At 40.8% G+C, this 23,728-nt stretch overlaps 1 protein-coding gene and 1 long non-coding RNA gene across 2 annotated transcripts; one reads left to right on the forward strand and one right to left on the reverse strand.

The window, feature by feature from the left end:
• Positions 1 to 2,342: 2,342 nt before the first annotated feature.
• LOC311061995 lies at positions 2,343 to 4,716 on the forward strand. Its single transcript, XR_014602444.1, has 3 exons — positions 2,343 to 2,459; positions 3,069 to 3,178; positions 3,719 to 4,716. It is a non-coding gene; the product is annotated as an uncharacterized lncRNA (long non-coding RNA).
• Positions 4,717 to 11,256: 6,540 nt separating this feature from the next.
• Positions 11,257 to 23,036, reverse strand: cfap58 (cilia and flagella associated protein 58; the record flags this gene model as incomplete). The annotated part of the gene is made up of 17 exons (XM_084080332.1): positions 11,257 to 11,368; positions 12,324 to 12,448; positions 12,593 to 12,712; positions 13,599 to 13,703; positions 14,080 to 14,191; positions 15,169 to 15,392; positions 15,842 to 15,982; positions 16,222 to 16,368; positions 17,335 to 17,496; positions 18,428 to 18,619; positions 18,814 to 18,896; positions 19,495 to 19,654; positions 20,246 to 20,383; positions 20,475 to 20,669; positions 21,442 to 21,598; positions 22,162 to 22,313; positions 22,737 to 23,036. The coding sequence occupies 17 exons, from the start codon at positions 23,034 to 23,036 to the stop codon at positions 11,257 to 11,259; spliced, it is 2,625 nt and encodes an 874-aa protein (XP_083936458.1).
• Positions 23,037 to 23,728: the final 692 nt, after the last annotated feature.

Consider the following 23,728-nt stretch of genomic DNA (forward strand, 5'->3'; position numbering starts at 1 on the left):
AATGGTCAGAAATCTAAGTTGGGCTTGTTTGTGTGAGAATATTACCACATTGGTTCGAAATGTGTCCTTATTGAGCATTGAGGAGTTAACTGTGCAGGAGCTGTGTGGAGCGAGCGAGCTGGTGTTTTCAATGGCCGTCGCTTCGTTGTGTTTCGGCTGGGGCGGTAGACGTTCGGTGATGGGCGGGGGTTGCCGGGGTTTCCCTCAAAAAGTGTAATTCTGATTGGATCTCTTCTCCATTCGTCCCGCCCTAACATTTTCGTCTCGTCTAATTCGTTGACTAACGTGTCCATTACATTTTCGTCTCCCCATTGGCTTAAAAGGGGAGAGAAGTGTGATGGACAGCCAGGACAGCCAATGAGACTTAGGTGTCGACCCCTGAGTGCTTAGGTGTCGGCACCTAAGCACTCAGGGTGGCGAAAGTCTACTGAGGCTGTCTGTAGACCCGGCGCTCTTCGAGCACCTGGTAAAAACAAACAATGTACAGGGAGCCAGTGGAGGGTGGTCAGACTTTGGAAACTGAATTTCCCTCACAATAAAGCTCTCATCAGACCCGCTTTCGGGTTCCCATTATACAAGTGTAAGTTTCAACACCAAAAAAAAACAAAAACATTGCAGATCCCCTGGTCTAAATAATAACGCAGTGACTCATATCAACTAGGGGTCAGTGTATTGCTCAAGGGCAGATGGGCTACAGCAGGGATTGAACCTGTCAACCTGGGAGAGTCAAACGGATCCGTAGATGACCTCAGCATGTAGAGGTCACACTGTGGGATTTGACAATAATACAAGTGTAAGTTTCAACACCAACAACGAAAAGAAGGTTCCTGAGAGATAAGAAGACTTGTTGCTTATTGCTTGTTGCAATACTTTGATCAATGTGTTCAATCTAGAAGTCACAGTGACTGAGCACTATGCATGATACACACACACACACACACACACACACACACACACACACACACACACACACACACACACACACACACACACACACACACACGCACACACACGCACACACACGCACACACACGCACACACACACAGCAGGGCAGGCATTTTGCGGGGGACATGGATGCCGTGCCCCTAAATTTGCCCTTATGACCATGTGTCATTGTGGCCCTGTGTCCACGATGACCGTGATACCCCACCTGCAATGTTCCAGCTGATTTCACTGATTTCTCCTCTCTCTTGTGAGTTTTTCTTTGGGGGGGGGGGTTTATTCTGTCTTTTATTGATAGTACAGTAGCGAATGGCATTAGAGCCATGTGGTATGCGCCTGGACCGCTAGGCCAGCGGGCCCCCGTCAATATGTTTTTAAAACACCCTCTAGACTTACTAAACTGGACCTGAGTTGTCTCTGTGTGTGGACTTAAACCACTGTTTTATTGTATGACCTTTCTGCCATGGCATTTGGCCTTTGTGCCCTCACAAAATGTACAACATGAAAATTCCAGGCTCTCTCTCTGTGTGTGTGTGTGTGTGTGTGTGTGTGTGTGTGTGTGTGTGTGTGTGTGTGTGTGTGTGTGTGTGTGTGTGTGTGTGTGTGTGTGTGTGTGTGTGTGTGTGTGTTCATGCATAGTGCTCAGTCACTGTGACTTCTAGATTGAACACATTGATCAAAGTATTGCAACAAGCGGTCTTAATATCTCACAGGAACCTTCCTTGTTGAGCATGACAACTGACATGCGTGCAACATTCCTACATTTAGCAAGAGAATCCTGATTTTTTTCACCTGCTGTATGTGCCTATATATTCAGGGTACCATAACTAAAACTAATGAAATAACAAAAAGTGCAATAACATTTCAGTTAACTGAAATAAAAAAATATAGGCTTTAGATTAAAAAAAGATATCCGACTGAAACTGTATTGTGTGTTTATAAAACTAACTAAAAGTAAAACTATAACTAAAATCATAGAGGAAATGTCTTTAGTTTTAGTCTTCACATCTTCAAAGATAGCAAAAATTGCAGATGTACAAGCTCACAATGCGTCATGGCGCGCGCGCTGTGAGCTTTGTGAGCTTGTATATCTGCTATTTTTGCTATACTTTTCTGACCTTGTTGAATCTTGCCACAGATTAATCCATAGAAAAAAATAAAAGAAACTAAACTAAAACGAAGCTTTTTCAAAACATTTTGTTTAAAAAAAGAAAATGTATTCTCGCTGCAGATAGAAAACAAGCTTCCATAATAAACATATTGATGAAGATGTTGATGAAGATGTGGATAACGATGCCCATATTAGGACATGGTCCCACTGAAGGACAAATGTGGCCACGCCTTTCTTTCTTATAAAAATCACCCTCTTCTCTCCTCTCACTTCATCTCATCCCTCCATTCTCCCACACTGCCTCTCTCTCTCTCTCTCTCTCTCTCCATTGTCTCCAGGTGTCTCTCTCTCCGGTCTGCGATCTCTCCAGCTGCCTCTGTGTGAAGAAGACAGGTTTCTAAAATGGTGAGTTGAATGGTCGCTCACTTTAAAGGGATAGTTCACCCCAAAATGACTTTTTTTCTATCGATTACTCACCCCATGGAGACCTGAATTCATGGAGATTTTTTTGTTTTTGTCGCATTCCTGAGGCAATAATTTGATGACCGGCGGAGACACAAAGGAGACACAAAGTGTCTCCTTTGTGTCTCCTACCAGATAAATTATAGCATCGTTCCATCGTTCCACCGGTCATCAAATTATTGGCTTAGGAATGTGACAAAAACTAAAAAATATTCTTGAATTGAAGGCTCCATGGGGTGTGTAATTGATAGAAAATAAGTAATTTTTGGGGTGAACTATCCCTTTAATATATTTACTGACAAACTGTTCAGATGTCAGGAAACTAGAAATACTTATATATTTATATATTTTACATGATACTGTATATCTATATGTCTATCATGTGATATGTCACAAAAACATTGTTAATTCACAATCTTTATAAAATGTATCATATTTGTCTCATTGTGTGTGTGTGTGTGTGTGTGTGTGTGTGTGTGTGTGTGTGTGTGTGTGTGTGTGTGTGTGTGTGTGTGTGTGTGTGTGTGTGTGTGTGTGTGTGTGTGTGTGTAGATGTGGGTTGTCAGTGTGTGGTGTGTGCTGATGGTAGTGTGTGTGAGTCCTGGGTCACAGGCTGGGACACCTGAACTACTGCAAACCATCATGCCAAAAATCTGGAATAAGTAAGTAGTACTACTACTACTACTCAGTGGCGTAAAGTAAGGGTACATTTACTTACGTTCTGTACTTAACTAAAATTCTGAGGTATTTGTACTTTACTTGTATGTCCAATTTCCAATACTTTTACTTCTACTCCACTACATCTCAGAGGCAAATATTGTGCTTTTACTCCACTACAATGATTTGAAAACTTTAGTTACTAGTTACTTTTCAGATATAGATTATTATATTAGGAAACATACATCAACCACTTCAGCCCTATTCTATACCCAGGCTATTTGAAAATAGACAATCTAGTACTACTACTACTACTACTACTACTACTACTACTACTACTACGTCACTTTTATCGTGCTGCAAGCATAAATTGGCCTTTACTATTACTACTAATACTACTAAAGTTACTGCTGTTACTACAACAACTACAGTACTTCTAGTACTACTACTACTAATAGCTACTACAGCTATTGCTTCTTCTATTACTTACTACTACAGTTATTACTACAATTACTACCCCCCCCCCCCTCTCTCTCTCTCTCTAGCTATGGAATAAAAGGTCAGTATTCTCTGGCCATCAGTGTACCTCTCACCACCGATGGTCCTGACCTAGAGAAAGTCTTCAAAGTGGACACACCGAAAAAGGTTGGAAAAGCTCTGAATGAGAAGAACAACGACGTCTACTCCGGCACCTACGTGGTCGCAGCCAGGCCCAAACACACCGAACACGCTGAACACCGTGTCTTGTTTGCTAAAAAAGATAATACATACTCTGTCAGATTACTGCCACACAATACAAATAATTTGATGGTGTTCTACACACTCCTCTCCCCCTGTTCCAGCCCGTGTACTAATAAGCAAAATGCTAATACCATCCTGAACCAAATTCAAGTCGTCCGCAATTGGGGATCGAATTATGCTGTGGTCTTTACCCACGCCTTCGTGCCCGGGGGCCCGGGGAAGGAAACTGACGACAACAAAAATGACAACGAACGTTCCCGTTCCGACGCACTGCGCAATCTGGCTGAATACAAGCTGCAGGACACAATTGAGAATAGAAAGATTTTGGCTGGTCTAGGGCTGATGGAATGTAAGCATGCGCAGGACAACAGCAAAGTACCGATCAACACCGAACCGCTGGGCATTGAGAACATATATCGATGTCTGTGGACCAATACGCATGCCGGTTTTGTCGCTCAGTGTTTCAGCTGTTCAGGGAAGAGTGAGAGTGACAGAGTGTTGCCTCAGTGTGTAACACTTGATGGAAAGGCCCAGCAACAACAAAAACGCCCTCCGAAACAAGCAGTGAGTGACAATGAGTGGCGCGTGGTGCACAAATAGTGAAGAATCGCTTTTAAGGTCTGCTGGAGCTGGGACAGCAGCCTGCAAAGCCTTGTCGTAAGCCTAAAACTAAAGGCTGACAGTCTCCATGATAGAAAGAAGACAGTAAACAGGGCAGGAGCTATGAATCCTATATGCAACACATGTGTTTCATGTTATTGTAACCTGTTACCATCTTTACTGCATTGTCCCTGACAAATAAACAAATGCATAAATAATCCACTGTAACAGTTATTTTGTTTGATATTGAGAGTTATTATCTTATTCACTGCAAAAATCTAAGACATAAATAGTTTTTTCGAGAAGATACAGACTAAAAAAAGGTGCATTTAACGCTTATTAAATTAAACTTAATAAAGGTTTATTGAAGAATATATGGTTCAACCACTTAAGAAAATGTTCAAACACAGCAGGTCTACAAGCTCATAATGCACTTGTTGTTAGCGTGTAGATCTTCTATTTCTGAACATTTTTGAAAAATATAATGATATGTCCAAAATAGGGACACCAGCTAGGTGAAAGTTGTTAAGAAAAGAAATGTCTTGAAATAAGTGATAAAACATTTGTTTCAAAGACTGTTTAAACTCAAGTACTTATTTCAATGTTTTGAGTGAAACAGCAACTACCACTAAAGAACATGAGTCTTCTCAGTTGTCATAATCAAAACGAGACAAAGAATTTAAATGAAAACAATGAATTGGAAATAATTATCTGTTCTATTAAAATGCTTTGTGAAAGATTCATTGTGTAAACACAATGTTGGTACAATAATCAAAAACTAAATGACCAATGAGTTCACACTCCACTTTGGCACCAACACAAAACCTCCATCATGGTTATTTGGAGGTCATAATGTCGTAGTGGTTCTCAAACGTTTTTCATGGCAAGGACCCCCAAAATGATATGTATTTGGCAGTGGATTTAAAAGTAATGTGCCATACTAATACTACACACTAGTGCCACCTAGTGACCGAACAGTTAGGAACATTTCATTATAGGGTCTTCAAATATCCTTTATCGAGAACAGCATTTTATGATGCAATGGTGGAAAATACACACAATCATGGGTATTCCATGATTATTAGGCCTGTATGACCAAAACATGAAATACTGTGATATTAGCAAGCTCACAACAATGTCGCAACATTGTGAGCTTGTAGTTTGTGAGCTTGTAGATCTGCTATTTTCACTTCTTAAACGCTTGGAAGACATTTTGGGATTTAAAAATATGTGTAGCTATATTTATAAAATTCTGTTTTTTGAATTTCTGTTTTATTTCGAATTGTTGAAAAATCCACAATATCTGAGTAGACAATGACTCTTCAATGTCTATTGTAAGGTTTACAGGTGTGGAAACAGTCTGCACTCTAACACAGTTATATAAACTTAAAGTTTGACATCATAATTTAATGTATTATATGTCTGGCTCAGTGTGTTTGACCACATGTTAAAACATCCATTTGACTGCATTCTGTTTCACACTGACCTCGTACAGCTATCTGCACTATTTACATCATTTCTAAAGGGCTGTTCATACCGTACCAAGTGCTAGAATTATTATAGTTGTAGTGTGTAGTGTGCCATCCACATGAGTTAGAAACATTTTAAAACTACAATATATCTGTTTATTACACGGCTTGGTTGAATGCTCGATTCTGATTGGTCAGTCATCGGTCATTATTTCTGGATAATGACCGATGAGCACAATAACGGACCGCTGTCTAATCAGAGACTCAGAACACCTGCTCATATCAACCTGCGCTGCTTGATTTTATGCTTTATCCAACATGACAGCCATGTAAACAAACAACCAATGTCATTTACAACTAAACGTTGCTCTCAAGAATGTTTTTGAAAACATCTGAAGTGAGAAATAGACGATGCAATAACCGAAAAGTCATTCTATTTGATCCACTACACTTCCTTGTTTATCGTGGCGCAACAACGGGGGAATACCAAAACGCTCGCCCCAAAACATAGTCGCCCCGGGGCAAATCCGGCGGTATTACAGGCAAATCGGCAGTAAATAGAATGGGGGGCGAGTGTGTTTTGGGGCGAGTTCTTTTCCATTTCGTCATTTGTTTTTGCGAGGCGAACTTGTCCGCCCAGCCCAATACTTATGGAATACTTTCATTGCCGTAAGCAAGGAAATACTTCGTTTTGTTGTTACTTTTGGGTAAATGTATTTATGTATTTATTAAGTAGCCGTGTAATAAGCGGGATAATGCATGGGGAGGTAGTCATTATTGAAATTTAAAGCCCTTCAGGGCGATTAACCACCTCGGCTGCGCCTCGGTGGTTAATCCCCATGCATTATCCCTTGCATAGTTATAGTGCTTGGTGTGAATGGCCTCTTCACAACCTCTATCTACACAGTATTTGCACATCACTATCTACACATTTGTCCATAACGGCCGACTCGAACACAATAATGTCACATGCACTTTTTTTTTGTTTTTTTGTGTCATTAAATAATGCCCTACATACAGTTAGGGCAGGGATTTCATGGAGGCCATGAAGGCCATGAGCTTGTAGTTACTATCACTGGCAAATATCTACATTTTAAACACAGCAATAATTTGAAAACTTTAGTTACTAGTTACTTTGCAAATAGAAAATACTACATTATAAAACAAACATTAACCACTTTAGCCTTATTTTATACATAGGCTATTTAAATAACATTTTAGTACTTTTACTTTTGGTACTTTAAGTACATTTTGATACCAATACTTTTGTACTTTTACTGAAGTAAATTTAGAATTCCGGACTTTTACTTGTAACAGAGTTACTTCTACATTGCAGTATTGATACTTTTACTTTAAGTAAAACATTTGAGTACTTTTTCCACCACTGTGTGTGTGTGTGTGTGTGTGTGTGTGTGTGTGTGTGTAGATGTGGGTTGTCAGTGTGTGGTGTGTGGTGACGGTAGTGTGTGTTCAGGGAGAGCCAGCAAGTTTTTTTTTGTATTTTTGTATAATGACATTTTTGAATCGGGGGGAAAAAAAGATTTTGAATCGAAAATCGTTTGTGAATCGGAAAAAACATTTTTTTGAAAAGAGAATCGTTTGTTTTGAAAGAAAATCGGAATCGTGACCGCAAGAATCGGAATCGAATCGTGAGATAGCAGAAGATTCACAGCCCTACTGACTGTAACTGTTACTACTACAGTAGTACTATAATATCAGAAGCATACATTGTATGTCTGAGAGCTTTTTAAAGAAATAAAGGTCCTGGCTGTATACCTGCATCCTATGCAGTGGTGGAAAAGGTACTCAAATGTTTTACTTAAGTAAAAGTAGCAATACTGCAATGTAGAAGTACTACTAGTTACAAGTAAAAGTCCGGAATTCAAAATTTACTTAGGTACAAAAGTATTGGTATCAAAATGTACTTAAAGTACCAAAAGTAAAAGTAGTACAATGTTTGAAAATAGCAGATCTACGCGTTGTGAGCTTGTAGATCGGCTATTTTCAAATAGCCTAGGTATAAAACAGGGCTAAAGTGGTTAATGTATGTTTTGTAATATAATAATGTATATCTGCAAAGTAACTAGTAACTAAAGTTTTTGAATAATTGTAGTGGAGTAAAAGTACTATATTTGACTCTGAGATGTAGTGGAGTAGAAGTAAAAGTATAGACAATTGGAAATACTCCAGTAAAGTAAAAGTACCTCAAAATTGTACTTAAGTACAGTAGGCTACTTGAGTAAATGTACTTATTTACTTTACACCACGGATCCTATGTACAGGACCTATGTATCCTATGTAATTATTTATTCTGTAATTAACCCCTGTATTGCAGACCAAAATGACACAAAACCGTTGCTTTTGAAATGAAATTTGCTATATTTTATGTAACCCAAAATTCTACAAATTAATCGTTCAATTCAAACGATCAACCAATGCTTGACTTCCAATTTACTAATGACAGACAATTAGCAAACCCTGATCTTTTGTCCCTTCTTCAGTTCACAATAAAGTAATGCTCCCTTAATCCATTTAGACCGGGAACGCAGCTGTGTCATTTTAAGATTTCTTTGGCTATTTTTGAAAAATCGTGAACATTTGTGCAAATCTTTGAATATATATACTTTTAAAGTGAAACTGTGTAACTCAAATCTTTCCATCTCTGGAACAACATATTTTTATATATTTTTTATATACATAATCCTCAAAGTACCCCCGATGCATTGCATACACAATTAAATGATATTCCTCTCACCAGTATCAGGAGACTCCAGGAGATTCCTTTGTTCCTTTAATCGGTTTCATTTCATAATATCCACCATGAGAATGTCTTCTTCATTTCGACCAAGCTTCCCTTATTCAGGTCTCAAAGTTCATCGGCCACTATATTCAATGATTTAAAGTTCTGATTTGGATTAAAGTGTACTTAAAGAGTGTCTTTGTCAAACCACACCAAACACTCTTTCACACCCAAAATGGAACCCCCCCCCATATCCTCACTTCCTGGAACTTTTATCGTTGTTCCTGGTACCTCACTTCCTGCTGTTAGAAGCATCTGTCTTGAGAGATTAGGGTTCAAGTGCTTAATGCAGGGGTCTTCAGGGTCCTCAGAGTTACTACAAGGGGTCCGCCAAATCTTTGTGTGATAGGGAACATATTTTTTTTTACATTAACCACTTGAATCCTATAGCATTTCGGCTTGCAGATCTGTTACTTGTGTGACGTTATGTGATCAAGTAGAGCATTCATTTACAAAATGTATGAAAAAAAACAAAAAGTTAGAATAGGTTTCTGCCCGACAGCAACGATATATCAAATTAACATATCATAAAAAAAGATAGCGTCTCTGTCGGGTGGAAACATCATGTCCAAAACGATTTCTAATTCAAAAGTAGCAGATCTACAAGCTCCAAACCCGTCGCTTTGCACCGCGTTTCAAGCTTGTGGATCTGCTACAATTAGGCATCAAGTAGGGGCATTAATTTAGGAAAAAAACACCAAAAGTTTAGAATATGGAGATAAGAGGTTTCTGCCTGGTTTCACCCTGCGCAGCAGGGTGCGACGGTAGAGGACGTCGCAGGGGGTGAAGCCGCAATTAGATGTGGTAGAAAAGTGTCGCAATCAGTAGTGGATAAAGCATATACTCAAGTAAACACGCAAGACCTCAAAAAAGCAAACTACGAAGAAAATTAAGAAGTAATTATTCCGGAATTCTCCGAAATTCTCTAAAGTAGCAGATCTAAAAGCACACACAGCTTTTAAATCGGCTATTTTCAGGGCTTAAGTGTTCAATTCATAATTTATTTCTGTAAGTTTCGGTCCCTGGAGTCCCATCCTAGAAATGTAGTGGAGTTCAAAGCAGCTACAGTATTTCTATTTGAAATGACGCGGAGTCAAAGTCATCAGCTTGCAAAAAAAAAACAGCTGAAGTAGAATGTAATAAATATGTTTCATGTTATTATGACCTGTCAGGGCGAGCTCCCACCGCACTTTTATTTTATCTCTGGGGCGGAATCTGCCAATGCTTTGTCAATGTAAATGAGTGGATTCACGCAAGAGCGGATCTTTCCGCCTGTCGCGCAGACCTGGCGTTTATCCGCTCTACACGACTTGTCCATTTGAAGCATATAACTGCTGGAGGCAGGAGTTGCTTTTCCCCCTCTGTCCAATCGGGTGAGTCGAAGGCGGACCGTCCCAAGACTCAGGAAGCACCATGGTGCTCAAGGCAGAAGGCGGTGCGGGCTACTGGGAGGGTCCTGAAAGTGAGTGACAGGTGCGTCACTCCCGTTTTTTAGAATCCGCTGGCTGCAAAAAACTGTGGCCGCACACAACCTGCGTTAAACAGCAGCCAACCATGTTTTGGTGGGAGCGTGCCCTTACAGTGTTTTCCACATTGTCCCTGGCAAATAAACTAATGCAATAATAATCTGCTGTGGCACTCATTTTGTTTGTTTCATGATATGGGTATTGGGAGTCTGAAGGGGCAAATATTATTGAATTCACTGCAAACCAGCAGGTCAAGTGAATGGAATGGATCATGTGTTGCCATGTCCGCTTATTATAAGCGACTTTGGGCCTGTTTTTCTGTAAAGCCGCTTGTAAAGTTGTGGGTTGCAGATTGTTTGGGGTTTGTTTCTGAAGTGTAGTTGCTTAATTGTTTATTTGCTTCCCTAATGTTGATAACACTAGTGTTTCTCAAATAAATTCATGTCAAGGATCCCCAGATTAAAATGGTAAATGATGCATTTATATAGCGCTCTACATTGATTGTGCCATTCACCAATTCACACACAGATGGCAGAGGAAACCATGCAAGGCACCAAACTGCTCATCGGGAGCAATTAGGGGTTCAGCGTCTTGCTCAAGGACACTTTGACACTAACTTTGGGGGAGCACCCGAGCCCGGGATCGAACTGGGAACCTTTTGGTTTCCAGCTCACTCTACCCGGCCACTCTACCCCTGAACCACTGCCGCCCAGATTGAGATGTACTGTACTTGTCCTCCATCTGACATATTAAATTAATTGAAATCCTTTCTCTATTAAATAACTCCACATAACATCCAACAACGCTGTTAGCGATTAAAAAAAAATCACATACATTCCTGCTTGAGTAGTGCATAAACATGGGTTTAGTAAAGCCCGGTTATGAGTTGGTTGCGTGCAGTGAAAACAGCAGATCTGTCAGATCTGCCATTTTCAGCATGTGACACGCGCAAACCAACTACAACTCAAGCCTATAAGTCTGTGAGATGGCGAGAAGAGAGGCGGCGATCATTTCACGGCGGGCGTGTTGAGGCTGAAGCCCCCGCCCATGAAGCGTGGTCCGTCGTGCAGCTGGGGCAGGATGGCCAGCTGTTTCACCTTGGCTGCGGCCCTCTCCTCTCTGCAAGGGAAACAAGCCCATTCAGGCATCCAGGGTTATGACACGGAAATATAGATTCCCAGGAATATTCTCAGGTGGGGACATATGCTGTAAATCAGTGGTTCTCAAAAAGCAATGGTGGAAAAAAGTACTTGAATGTTTTACTTAAGTAAAAGTATCAGTATTTCAATGTAGAAGTACTCTGCTACACTGTACAAGTAAAAGTCCGGAATTCAAAATTGACTTGAGTAAAAGTACAAAAGCATTGGTATAAAAATGTACCTAAAGTGCCAAAAGTAAAAGTATAAAAATGTTTGAAAATAGCCTAGGTATAAAATAAGGCTAAAGTGGTTAATGTATGTTTTATAATGTAATATATTTATATCTGCAAAGTAACTAGTAACTAAAGTTTTCAAAATAATTGTAGTGGCGTAAAAGTACAGTATTTGCCTCTGAGATGTAGTGGAGTAGAAGTAAAAGTATAGACAATAGGAAATACTCTGGTAAAGTAAAAATACCTCAAAGTTGTACTTAAGTAGGCTACAGTACTTGAGTAAATGTAGTTACTACACCATGCTCAAAAGTCGCGGCACGTTGTGAGCTTGTAGATCAGTGCATGTTGAAAATGCACTGATCAGTGTGCGTTGAAAATCTCCATACATTGTATGTGCATTTGACACTTTTTCTCCATAATTATACTGTATGTGTCTGACATCATCAGTGCATGTTAATATCCATATATGTGCATTTACACCTTGGTTGTTTTTTCTGTGGAAACATCCACAGAATCAGACCAGTCCTTTTTTCTTTAAAACAAAAATACACTTGAAAACGGTTGAATACATTCTGCATAATGAGTGCTTTTACATTTTTAATACCAGACTTTTACTTGTAAATAGAGCATTCCTACATTGTGGTATGGATACTTTTATTTGAGTATTGAGTATTTTTCCATCACTTATGGGTGCCATCTGACCTGCACTGCTGTTTCTGACTCAGATACTTCTTCTTGATGTCCTGCAGCTCATTGGCCAGCCTCTGGTTCTCTTTCTTACTCTCCTGCGTTGAGGACTCGAACATGTTCAGCTCGGCTGTCAACACCTGAGGAGACCAAGAAATAAATGTTTGATTCAATTTATCCCCTGAGCAAGCAGGCAGGCTCTATTAGCTCAATGGTAAAAATGTAAGCACCTGCGCAGGGAACCGGGTTCAAATCCTGGGTAGAAGAGGAAAGTGACGAAGTACCTTGAGTTTCTTGGTTCTCTCGATGAGTGTGTGTCTGTAGTGTTGGAGCTGTTCTGCTGCTTCTGGTCCGGGCCGCCGGGCCAGAATGTGTTTCAGCTCCACGTACAACTTCTCCTTCTCCTACGACACAACAATATATGTTAGTCATACTGACTAATAAGCTAATAAGCCAGATATGCCTTAACCCAGTGAGACCTGAGAGCGATTCTACAAAATGTCTTCTAAATCCTTACAGTTTTCTGAAAAACGTATGTCGCTATAGGCTATCAGTGGTTCTCAAACTTTTTCATGTCAAGGACCCCGTCTCAAAATATTTTGTTCCAGGGACCCCCAGAAGCAGACATTTGAGTTAAATATGTTCACTTAAAAAAATGCATATATATTCAAAGATTTTCACAAAATTTCACACGCTGTGAGCTTGAATATATGCTGTTTTTGAATAGCCAAAGTATAAAATAATGGTTAAAAGTGGTTAAAATCGAAAGACACAATTGCTTTCTCGGTTTTAATGGGTTAACACATTATAATTACCCTCTATATCGTAACTAAATGAAAACATTTAAAACACCTTAAATATTGTATTTATTTTAGAAATAGTCCATCTTTTACTCAAGGGGGACAACGCCCGATGCAAGTTGATGATGTCATTTGTCCATGTGTGGTCCAGCCCTATAGATTAGGAATGCATGTGCTAATAAAAACATATTTAAAATATTGTGATGATGCTCATATTAGCCTTAGAAAGTATTGAGTTGTTTTTATTAAGACTATGCTAATAATATTCCTTAGGGCTGGACCACACATGATGACATCATCAACTTGCGACGGGCATTTTACATTTTAGTTATAGATGGAAATTATAATGTATTAAGTGTGTGTGTGTGTGTGTGTGTGTGTGTGTGTGTGTGTGTGTGTGTGTGTGTGTGTGTGTGTGTGTGTGTGTGTGTGTGTGTGTGTGTGTGTGTGTGTGTGTGTGTGTGTGTGCGTGCATGCGCAGAGTGATGACCTGCAGCAGAAGCTCTTTGTCCACCAGCTCCTGGGTCTTGGAGATCAGTCGTTTCTGTAAAGCGTGAATCTTCTGGATCAACTCGAATTTGTTGGGGTCGGTCGCCTGCAAGGGAGGAACATTCGTGTAACCGCTTTCAATATGGCGTCTCCGTTTTGGCCATGTTATTATATTTATTTCAAATTCCAAACCTTCCAGAAAAATATAAGCAATTATAAATATGCCATAATTTAATAATAATCAAAAATTGTAGTGCAATGCGACACGTGAGCTTGTTGATCTGCTTCGCCATACGACAAAATATACATGGCTTAAGTCGTTAATGTACACCACAGGACACTGCAGGCAGGCAGGCAGGCGCACACACACACACACACACACACACACACACACACACACACACACACACACACACACACACACACACACACACACACACACACACACACACACACACACACACACACACACACACACACACCTCCAGTTTCCTCCAGCGGTGAACATTCATGGGGTTCTCCAGCTGCTCTTCCAGAGCCCTACACCTGGTCCTCTCTCTGAGCAGCTCCCTCTGCATGTGGAACAGCTCCCGTCTGCAAACACGATGATGCTTTTATGTTTTATTTCAGTTAAGATGTGCCCATATAGCACGCCAACAAGCAGTCGAATTGGAACTGGAACATTATAAAACCGCAGCTGATAAAGTATCTTTGTGGGGTTCTCTCTGCTGAGGAAGAAAATGAAAGAAAGAAATTACAGCCAATCTAACAACCCATTGATCGCATCGAGACTGGTGAGAAACCAGCATTGTGAGATGTGCCTTGCAGATCAGCTATTTTCACTATAAATAACATAAATAATAATCTTAAGCCAGCCAAAGGCTTTGGCTATTTGAGATAGACATTTTTTTAAACCCTGTTCTATCCTAGCTGCCTTCACCCTCCCCCTAAATCCCTGTTCCGTTCAGGCTGTAGCCTCCTCCACCTGCAAACCTTCCTCCACCTCTCTCTGTACCTTCCAAATTTAGCACAAACATGGGAAGAAAATCATTCTACTACTCTGCCACCATTAAGTGGAATGCCCTGATATAATCCATTAAACGATGTGAATCACTGGATTCTTTCAAAACTGGTTTCAAGGTTGTGTTCGATCTTGTGTTCGATCTTGTTCGGCTCCCTTCAGACAATGCAGCAGCATAAGTAATAATAATAATGAAAAACTTTTTTTTTTTTTAAATAGAAAACTACAAGCGAAGATAGATAGTAAATCCCATTGAAATGAGGGGTCATACAATGCCGCTTATTTGCCTATTTCTCTGTAATTATAGCCACTTGTATTTGTTGATAACATGTTAATATTCCATGCTCTGTTGATGAATTGAATACAAAGGACCACGATGGAAACAACTCTCCAGGACCTTTTTGTGTTATCCTGTACTTCTGTACTGTTTACATTTTTGACTAATAAAGTATTCAATCAATCAATCAATCAATCAATCAATCAATCAATCAATCAATCAATCAATCAATCAATCAATCTCTCTCTCTCTCTCTCTCTGTCCATGTTGTACCTCAGGTCCTCTGCGTTGGACACCGTCTTGTCCTGGATGGCCTTTTCCCGCCGGAGTCTCTTGATCTCCAGCTTCAGGAGGCGGATGTCCTCCAGCCGCTGCTTGTACTGGAAGTCTCCCTTGTTGAGGACAGACTGCTGGATGCGGATCTTCTCGTAGAGCAGGGCCAGCTCGTCGTTACGCCGCAGCAGCTGGGTGCCCAGGATGTCCCTCTCACTGATCACCTGTGAGGATGAGGGACATTTTACTTGACGATTAATTGTCACACAAATAATTACGATATAAGAAATGAATTGTGTTTTTTCAATACATATTTAAAAACATGTATTTATACTACAAGCTCTTGAACAATCGAGAACCAAGTTTTTCCCCCCAATGAATCGACACGTGAAGAAAACTTGAATCGATTTTTTTAATAATGAACTAAATCAATTAGTCTGATTAACCACTTGCATTATACTTATATTTGTTGTACAAATATGGTGGTGTAGAAAAATTGTGAAAATAGCTGACCTACAAGCTCACAATGCGTCAAATCGCGACGTGTTGTGAGCTTGTAGATTGGCTATTTTCACTATAATGTTTTTTAAATATTTGTCTAATGATCGTTCATTAATCGCAATCGAGTCGTATCACCCAACCCTCTCTCTCTCTTTCTCTCTGGTCTTTTTACCTTGTCCAGCTGTTTCTTCTGTTGGATGTGTTCGTTCTCAGCCTCTGTGATGACCCGGAGCAGTCTCTGTTCCTCTGCTTGTTGGCTGTCAATGTGTTGCTTCATCTCCTCCACGTTCTGCTTCATGGACTGCAGCTCTGCCTGGGAGGAAACGTACGTCCAAAAATAACTGATCTACAAGCTCACAAATCAGGCATTATGACACCATCGAGGCCTGCCAACACTGTACATTTAGTCAACTAAAACTAGACTAAAAACTAAAACATTTCACTTCAAACTAAATGTAATTTTATTCAGAAGACTATGACTGAAACTAAATCAAAATGAACAGTCCCCTGAGCTAAAGGAGGAGCAGTGAGGAGCGGTGTGAGTCTTTCTACCTTCAGGGCCTCCTTCTCCTTCTCAGACCTCTGGAACTCCTGGTGCTCCTTGACCAGCGCCGCCTCCTTCCCACTGATCTCCTCCTTCAGGTGCTCCAGCTGCTGGTTCCTCATCTTCATCTTCCTCTTCATCTCCAACATCTCCTCCTGAGGACAGGGCCGAAAGAAAGAAAGAAAGAAACAAACAAACAAACATAAAAATAGTTGCTGTCGGGCAGAAACCAGCTAACTACATTTTTCCGCTTTTGCATTTTTCCCCCATAAATCAGTGCTATTGAACACCCTTTACGTCTGTGTGTTGATTAAACAAATATTGAACCAATGAAAAGTATTAAAAATCACTTCTGACAAAACTCCATTGGATCCTCAAACTTTCTGCTAAACCAGCTAACTCCACCAAAGGGGGGTGGAGTTAGCTGTTTTTGCTGACTCCAGGCTCCACCCCCTTTTGACCTCCAACCTAATTATGAGCTTGGAGGTCCATTCAGCTGTTCTTATCAATGATGAATAAAACCTGCAGGGATACAACATATCCCCACCAGCCATAAAAATTATGAATGACCAGCAGGGGGAGGGAGATAAATGCAATTTCACATAGAAAGGAGGTGTCATTCACTTCCCTGTTTTTCCTTTTTCTCCTTTGATACTTACAGTGTTTTGTATTTGTTGATGACATGTATTATTGTGTTATTTTGATGCTATTGATGAATTGAATACATAGGACCACAATGGAAACAAGTCCCCAGGACTTTTTTGTGTTATACTTATAGCCTTGATGTCTTACTGACTGCACCATGTGCTGTTTACATTTTTAACTATAGAAGTATTCAATCAATCAATCAATCAATCAATCAAAACCAGAGGCATGGATCTCAAAGTTGGGTATGGGGACCCCCAGAGGTCCTTGAGAAGTCATGCGTCTGTATCTCTGAGAATGTACAAATGGAACCAAATGGACCCGTTGTACACTCTCAGAGTTAGAACTTTACAGTGAATATCGGGGTCTAAGAGATAGACAACTGTATCAAATGGGGGTCCGTAGCCCTAATACACAAACTGGAGGTCCTTGAAATTAAGTTTGAGAACCACTGCATTAAGAATCCTCTTTCCTACCTGAGCAGATGTCAGGTCCTTGCTGTACAGGTTCCTCTCGAAGCTGACCGACTCAAACAGGTTCTGTTGCTGCTTGATTTTACTCTCTGCCTCGGCCGATTTCTTCTTGTACTCAAAGATCTCTGTTTCCCGCACTTTGATGTCGTCCATGAGCTGCAGCACCTGTGGGAGAGAGCGGGGAAACAACAGGTGTGAGGATTTCGGGGGCGATGCTTACATCATCAAGATCACAAGAATATATATATAATAGGCTTATAGGCTATGCTGTCACAAGGAGAAGTATAGAAGGGCTCGGTGGTCAACAGTTGGACGAATATAATTATAAAAGAAAAATACCTGGGCCCTCCAAAAGACACTACCCAAATAAAATACTGAAACGCTCGACTATACTGCACGTTTTATTAACGTGCAGGGGTGACTGGTGTTTTGCATGCGTGTGTTTTGTTTAGTGGTTGTGTCTCTGAGGAAGACACAAGTCAAAACGTCAGTCACCCCTGCAAATTGATAAAACATACAGACCTAGTTGAGTGTTCCAGTCATTTATTTGGGTATATATTCTAACTGTTCTGGACTAAACTGTACTGAAGTGAACTGTACTGCCTGTCTCCCTCTTCTCTAGTTAAAGCCTGGCGCCTGGCAAAGTCGAAGGCAGCAATTATTTAGTCTCCGTGATCCTTTACATTTCTGGTCGTTCAGAGGAACAACATTGCTGACATGCAGCTTCCTAGATTGACTTTTTATTGTCACTTAGATGCACAGGTACATACTTTATAATCTTATTTATAAAGTTCCTTTCTTGACACAACATACTGTAATGAATGTCAAATTACATCTCCAAATCCTTTCAGTAATCAACTTAGATTTCTGGGTGGCACTGTACTTGCCCCTGAGCATGAAAATGCAATTGCATCCAACTGATAAAACAAATAAAAATATAAACTAGAAAAAGTGCTCCTCGGAGCACAGGTCTCCGCCAGGTCAGATTTGTGAAAGCTTTGAAAAGTTTTGCCTCTAACAACATGCCCAAAAGAGGGACACGAGGTTGAAAGTGGTCAAATTAGCCTGTATAGATAGCCAAGGGCATGCGACGTGCCTTCTGCGTGAGGCTGCTGGTCTCGTTGATGTAGCGGTCGCGGTCCTTCTCCAGCTGGTAGATGATGCTACGCTGCTTCTGGGCCTCGTCGCGGTAGCTGCGGATCTCCTGCTCCAGGTTCCTCTTCAGCTGCTCCTGGACCTTCACGATGTCCTGCTGCTTCTGGGTGGCGTCGGCAGCCCGCGTCATGTTCTGGTCGGTGAGCGGAAGAAGTGTTTTTTTTTTTGTTAAGTATAAGTATCAATACCACAATGTAGAAGAAACACTCAGTAAAAACTTTATTTTACTGGAGTATTTTATTTTTTCAATTCTTTATATTCATACAGGTTTAGTTGCAAGAGACTTTGTAGATTTAAGTATTTTTATACCATTAGTGAGGTACGTACCTTATTCAAATTGTCTCTCTCTCGCACCAGTTCCTCTATGGTTTTCTTGTCCATTTCCACTTGCTTTTGGTAAGCCTCTATTTCTGCAGGAGGAGGAAGTATAGATTTGATGTTTATTTTCGTCCAAAACAAGAACAAATCCTGGGGAATCGAACCTGTGACTCACTGCCAGGCTGCATTACAGCCTATAGATGGTATGTGCCTTAACCACTAGGCCACCAGCACCCCAACTGTGTATATTGTTCTTGTGTATCATCCATGTGATTAATTTATATAGAAATTAATTTACAAAATGATTATATAAAACACATCACTAGTGATCTAAACCCAACAGACATGTTGAAATATATGGTCAAAAACATTACACATTTCATCCAATGTACCTCATTGTAAATAGCACATGAATGATTGTTTTACATGATACCACACTGAACTGATTATTTGACAAGTGACTTTTAATGGCATTCATTTTCTGTCGATAATACATTATTTGCTTAATCATTTCCCACACAGTACGTGCATGCGTGCTTGCTTGAATGCATGTGTAAGCGCGCGCGCGTGTGTGTGTGTGTGGGTGTGTGCCTGTGTGTGTGTGTGCCTGTGTGTGTGTGTGCGTGTGCGTGTGCGAGTGAGTGAGTGAGTGAGTGAGTGTATGTACTGTATGCGTGTGCTCTCCCTTGCCTTTCTCCAGGGTGGCGATTTGGCTTTTCAGCATGTCTCTCTGCATCTCCACGTTGGCCTTGTGATCCTCCATCTGATGGCTTTTCTTCTGCACAGCCTCTCTCATCTTGGTGAGCTTCACCATCTCCTGCCGCATGTGACCCACCTGCTCCTCTTTCACCTGAACACACAGAGCAGAACCAGAGGAACAGTGGAGAGGATTTATTCACAACACGTAGCGGTGTGGCGCGTTTTGACCTTGTATATCAGCTATTTTCCAAATAGTAGTAAGATATTTTGTAGAGGTTGTGTAGTTACCGTGAAATGAAAAATGTCAACTTGATGATTTTGCTATTTGTACTAGTAAGAAGACCCAGACTTCTTTAAAAAAAAAAAAATGAAAACAATTTAAAAGATTTGTGATATATTGGCAGAATCTACTTTGTTTGCGTTTCTTTATGGGTGAAAATTGAAGTCAACATTGAGACTAATGTGGAATTCTAAACCAATATCAACGGAGCAAGATATCTGGACTTATGTTGTGACAAGGTCCTTACACAACCAAAACCTGTGTAATTGTGCTTTAAGTGGTTAAACAGGTTGTTGATTGATTGATTGAATACTTTATTAACAAGATTGTTAACAGTACTGTACATGTAGTACAGTCAAACGTTATGCTAAAAGCATAACCCAAAACGCCCCAGAGTACTTGTTTCCATTGTACTCAATTCATCACACAGTAGGTGGTGTAGGTGTAGGTGTGTTATTGTACCTTCAGGTCGTTGGCTCTCTGCTGGTTCTCTTGGTTCAGTTGTTCCATGGACAGTGACTGTTGTTCCACTTCCTGCTGCAGTTTGCTGCTTCTCTGCTGCGTCTGTTCCAGATCCTTGGAGACTCGCTCGTTGAGGATCTGTAAAACAAAACAATGTGTTTGTTTATGCATGTGTTTGTGTGTGTGTATGGTGTGTGTGCATGTGTGCGTGCATGCGTGCGTAGTGGACCTTCGTGTCTTTGAGCAGGTGTTCCAGACGGTGCTGTTCCTCAGTGTGTTTTTGACTCTGCAGACTCAGTGTCTTGTTGTCCTCCAGTAGAGACTCTGTCTGGGCGTTCAGCTCCTTCAGCTCTTTCTCCAGCTTGGTCTTCCTCCTGGTCTCCCTGTAGATGTCGTTCTGACGCACCTGCAGCTCCTGCTGGAGCTGTGTTTGGACACACACACACACACACACACACACACACACACACACACACACACACACACACACACACACACACACACACACACACACACACACACACACACACACACACACACACACACACCATGAAAAGATCACCTACAGAGCTGCTGAAATCTTCATGAAGTAAAGCATTCTTTATTGCTGATATGTCCCTATAGTCGGATAGATGAGCATTCTCATCTCATCTCAATCTTAATTTATCAATTGCAATCTTTTTTAGCAAAGAGACCAGAGTCTCTATATTTAACTATTGCTTTAACAAGGAGGTAAAAAAAGAGCAAAAGATACCACTATGATCTTGCCTCAAATCACCACCAATTGCCTAAACATGGTTTCATGCTTAATTCATAATATCGCCGTACAACAGAGTCACGTGCCGGGAATAGAAGATCTACAAGCTCGTAGATTGTGTAGATTGGCTATTTTCTGCATGCGACTGTCGTGCAACAGAGTATAAATCAGGCTTAGCACAATCTCACATAAAATATCGAAAAAACAGAGTCACAGCAACCCTGTATAAGTATCACTGTTTAGAGCCTCAATACTAGTTTACACTTTGGCCACAGCTAGGCCTATGTGGCTCAGTAAACATGGTATAAATGTCATTGTTACCTCTTATTCACCAAAGTGTAAGGATCGTGGATGCATTCTGTCGCTAATCAGTGACATGAAGAAGAATTGTCTTTACCTATTGTACCTGCAATAATGTCATGTGGTTCTTTGAATGTACCTGTGCAATAGTCTCCATGCTGTTGTCTTTCAGAGCCTCCATCTCCTGTTGTGTGATGGCTGCCTTGTTTAAGTTCTCTCTCAAACTCCCCACGGTTGTCAGCAGCTCCTCTTTCTCCTTGTTCAACTCCTCGTTCATTTTCAGCAAATCATTCACACTGAAAGATATTAGTGATTGCTAGGTTGTTAATAGGTCATTGCAGGTGGTTAGTGGTTACTGGGTGGGCATGCCTCATGAGGCCATTGCTAATGCTTTCTTGATGGTCACAGTGGTGTTGCTAGGCAGTATGCATAATAAAAATATTAAATCTATGTGGGTTAAGACTTATTCATAATATAATTAAATAATAAGAGATTGAGGGAATATAGCTCTAAGGGAACATACTGTCGGCACACTTCTGACAGAAACGTAAACAGATTTGAACTAGATTCAGATTAACCACTTAAACCCTATACACTTACTTGACCGGGGTCCCCCAGGGCTCTACATTTGGTCTGAGTCTTTCCCCCTCTACACAAAATCTCTTCACCGAAAATAGCCGATCTACAAGCTCACAACGTGTCATGTTGCGTCGTGATGTGAGCTTGACGAACGGCTGTTTTTGCAGAATGTTCGCCCCCAGAATAGGGACGCTAGGGTTCATGTGGTTAAAGCAATGCAATGGAACTATTTTTTAAAGGAAACACCTCCTAATTGACAGAGGAATGTAGAATGTCTGACCTGTGGTCTTGTCCCGATGAGGTCAAACCAGCTCCTTGCTCCACCAGTTGAGTCAGATGTGCGATTTCTTGTTTCAAAGTGCTGATGGTCCCCTTAGCCCTGGTTTCTTCATCATGAGCTGCATCGATCATTTTCCACGCTTTCTCTAACTCCTAAAAAGTACAGCAGATGAGTTTGACGGAAATGTCAATGAACATGAAAAATGTCATTCATCTTGATAAGGAAAACTATTGATAAAACACTATCAAAGGGACTGATTTTGTAGTTTGCTTTACAGCTTCCAGGTTAAGAAAACAACAGAAGATTAACCCATTAAAACCGGGAAAGCATCTGTGTCATTTTAGATTTTAGCTTTGGCTATTCAAAAATAGCAGATTAGGAGTTCTACCTATTAAAAGCTAATCTTATACCTTAAATGTTAACAGAGTCTAATCATCAAACTGTTTTATCATTTATTCAATACAACGTTTCGTTTGCAACAACTTGATCTCTCCTTTATTGAAGTCTGGCACATTATGGACAAATGCACATCCTCTCTTGCAGGGTTTATGTCACATGACATGGTGGTACATCACCTTCTTGAGTGATGTAATGGTGGTCTCGTCTTCCTGTGACAGCTTCAGCGCGGCCGCAACTTTAGTGGAGTTGGACACCATCTCTGCGTTCAGCTCCCTGCACTTGGACATCAGTCTCTTCTCGCTGTCATGGGACTTCTTCAGAGCGTCGGTCAGCTTCTGGTAGGTGACACGCAGCTTATCCCTGCTGTCACCTCCTACCAGCTCAGAGAGAACCAGCTGGAACTCCTGCTCCAAGCCCTCGAACGTCTCCTCTCCCTCCTTGTGCTCTTTGACCTGACCAGTGAGGAACCATGGCATGTGTTGGAAAACTAGAACCATAGATCAGTTGACCGATATTGGCCTGGCACAGTAGTGGCGTTTATAATGTACAATAAGCTATGTCATATATAGAGCGGATCCTGCTCTATACCTGACTTTGTCCGTGTTCACCGTCAACGCTCTGATTGGTCAGACACGTCAACGCTCTGATTGGTCAGACACGTCAACGCTCTGATTGGTCAGACACGTCAACAAATTGATTGGTCAAGCTTCACGTGACACGTGGCTATAAACACATTATAAACACATATCGATGACAAAATGTATCAAAGGCGCCGCAACCTTCACACAGGGTGTGATTTTTAGCGGCGCTAGCCGCTCTATACCTTTAGGTATAGAGCGGTAGCCCTCTATACCTGGCTTTTGCGTCAACGTTCTGATTGGTCAGACACGTCAACAAAGTGATTGGTCAAGCTTCACGTGACACGTGGCTATAAACACATTATAAACACTTATTGATGACAAAATGTATCAAAGGCGCCGCTACCTTCACACAGGTGTGATTTTTTTCTTTAATAATCGACTAAAATCATTAGTCTGATTTAACACATGCCCTATTTTATTCTTAATTATACAATGGTGTCATGCAAAAGCGAAAATAGCCGATCTACAAGCTCATGACACATTGTGATGCGACATGTGTGAACAGCTTGTATAGATCCGCTTAAAAA

This window comes from Gymnoscopelus microlampas (assembly GCF_963454915.1).
Source record: "Gymnoscopelus microlampas genome assembly, chromosome: 15".
Lineage (NCBI taxonomy): Eukaryota > Metazoa > Chordata > Actinopteri > Myctophiformes > Myctophidae > Gymnoscopelus > Gymnoscopelus microlampas.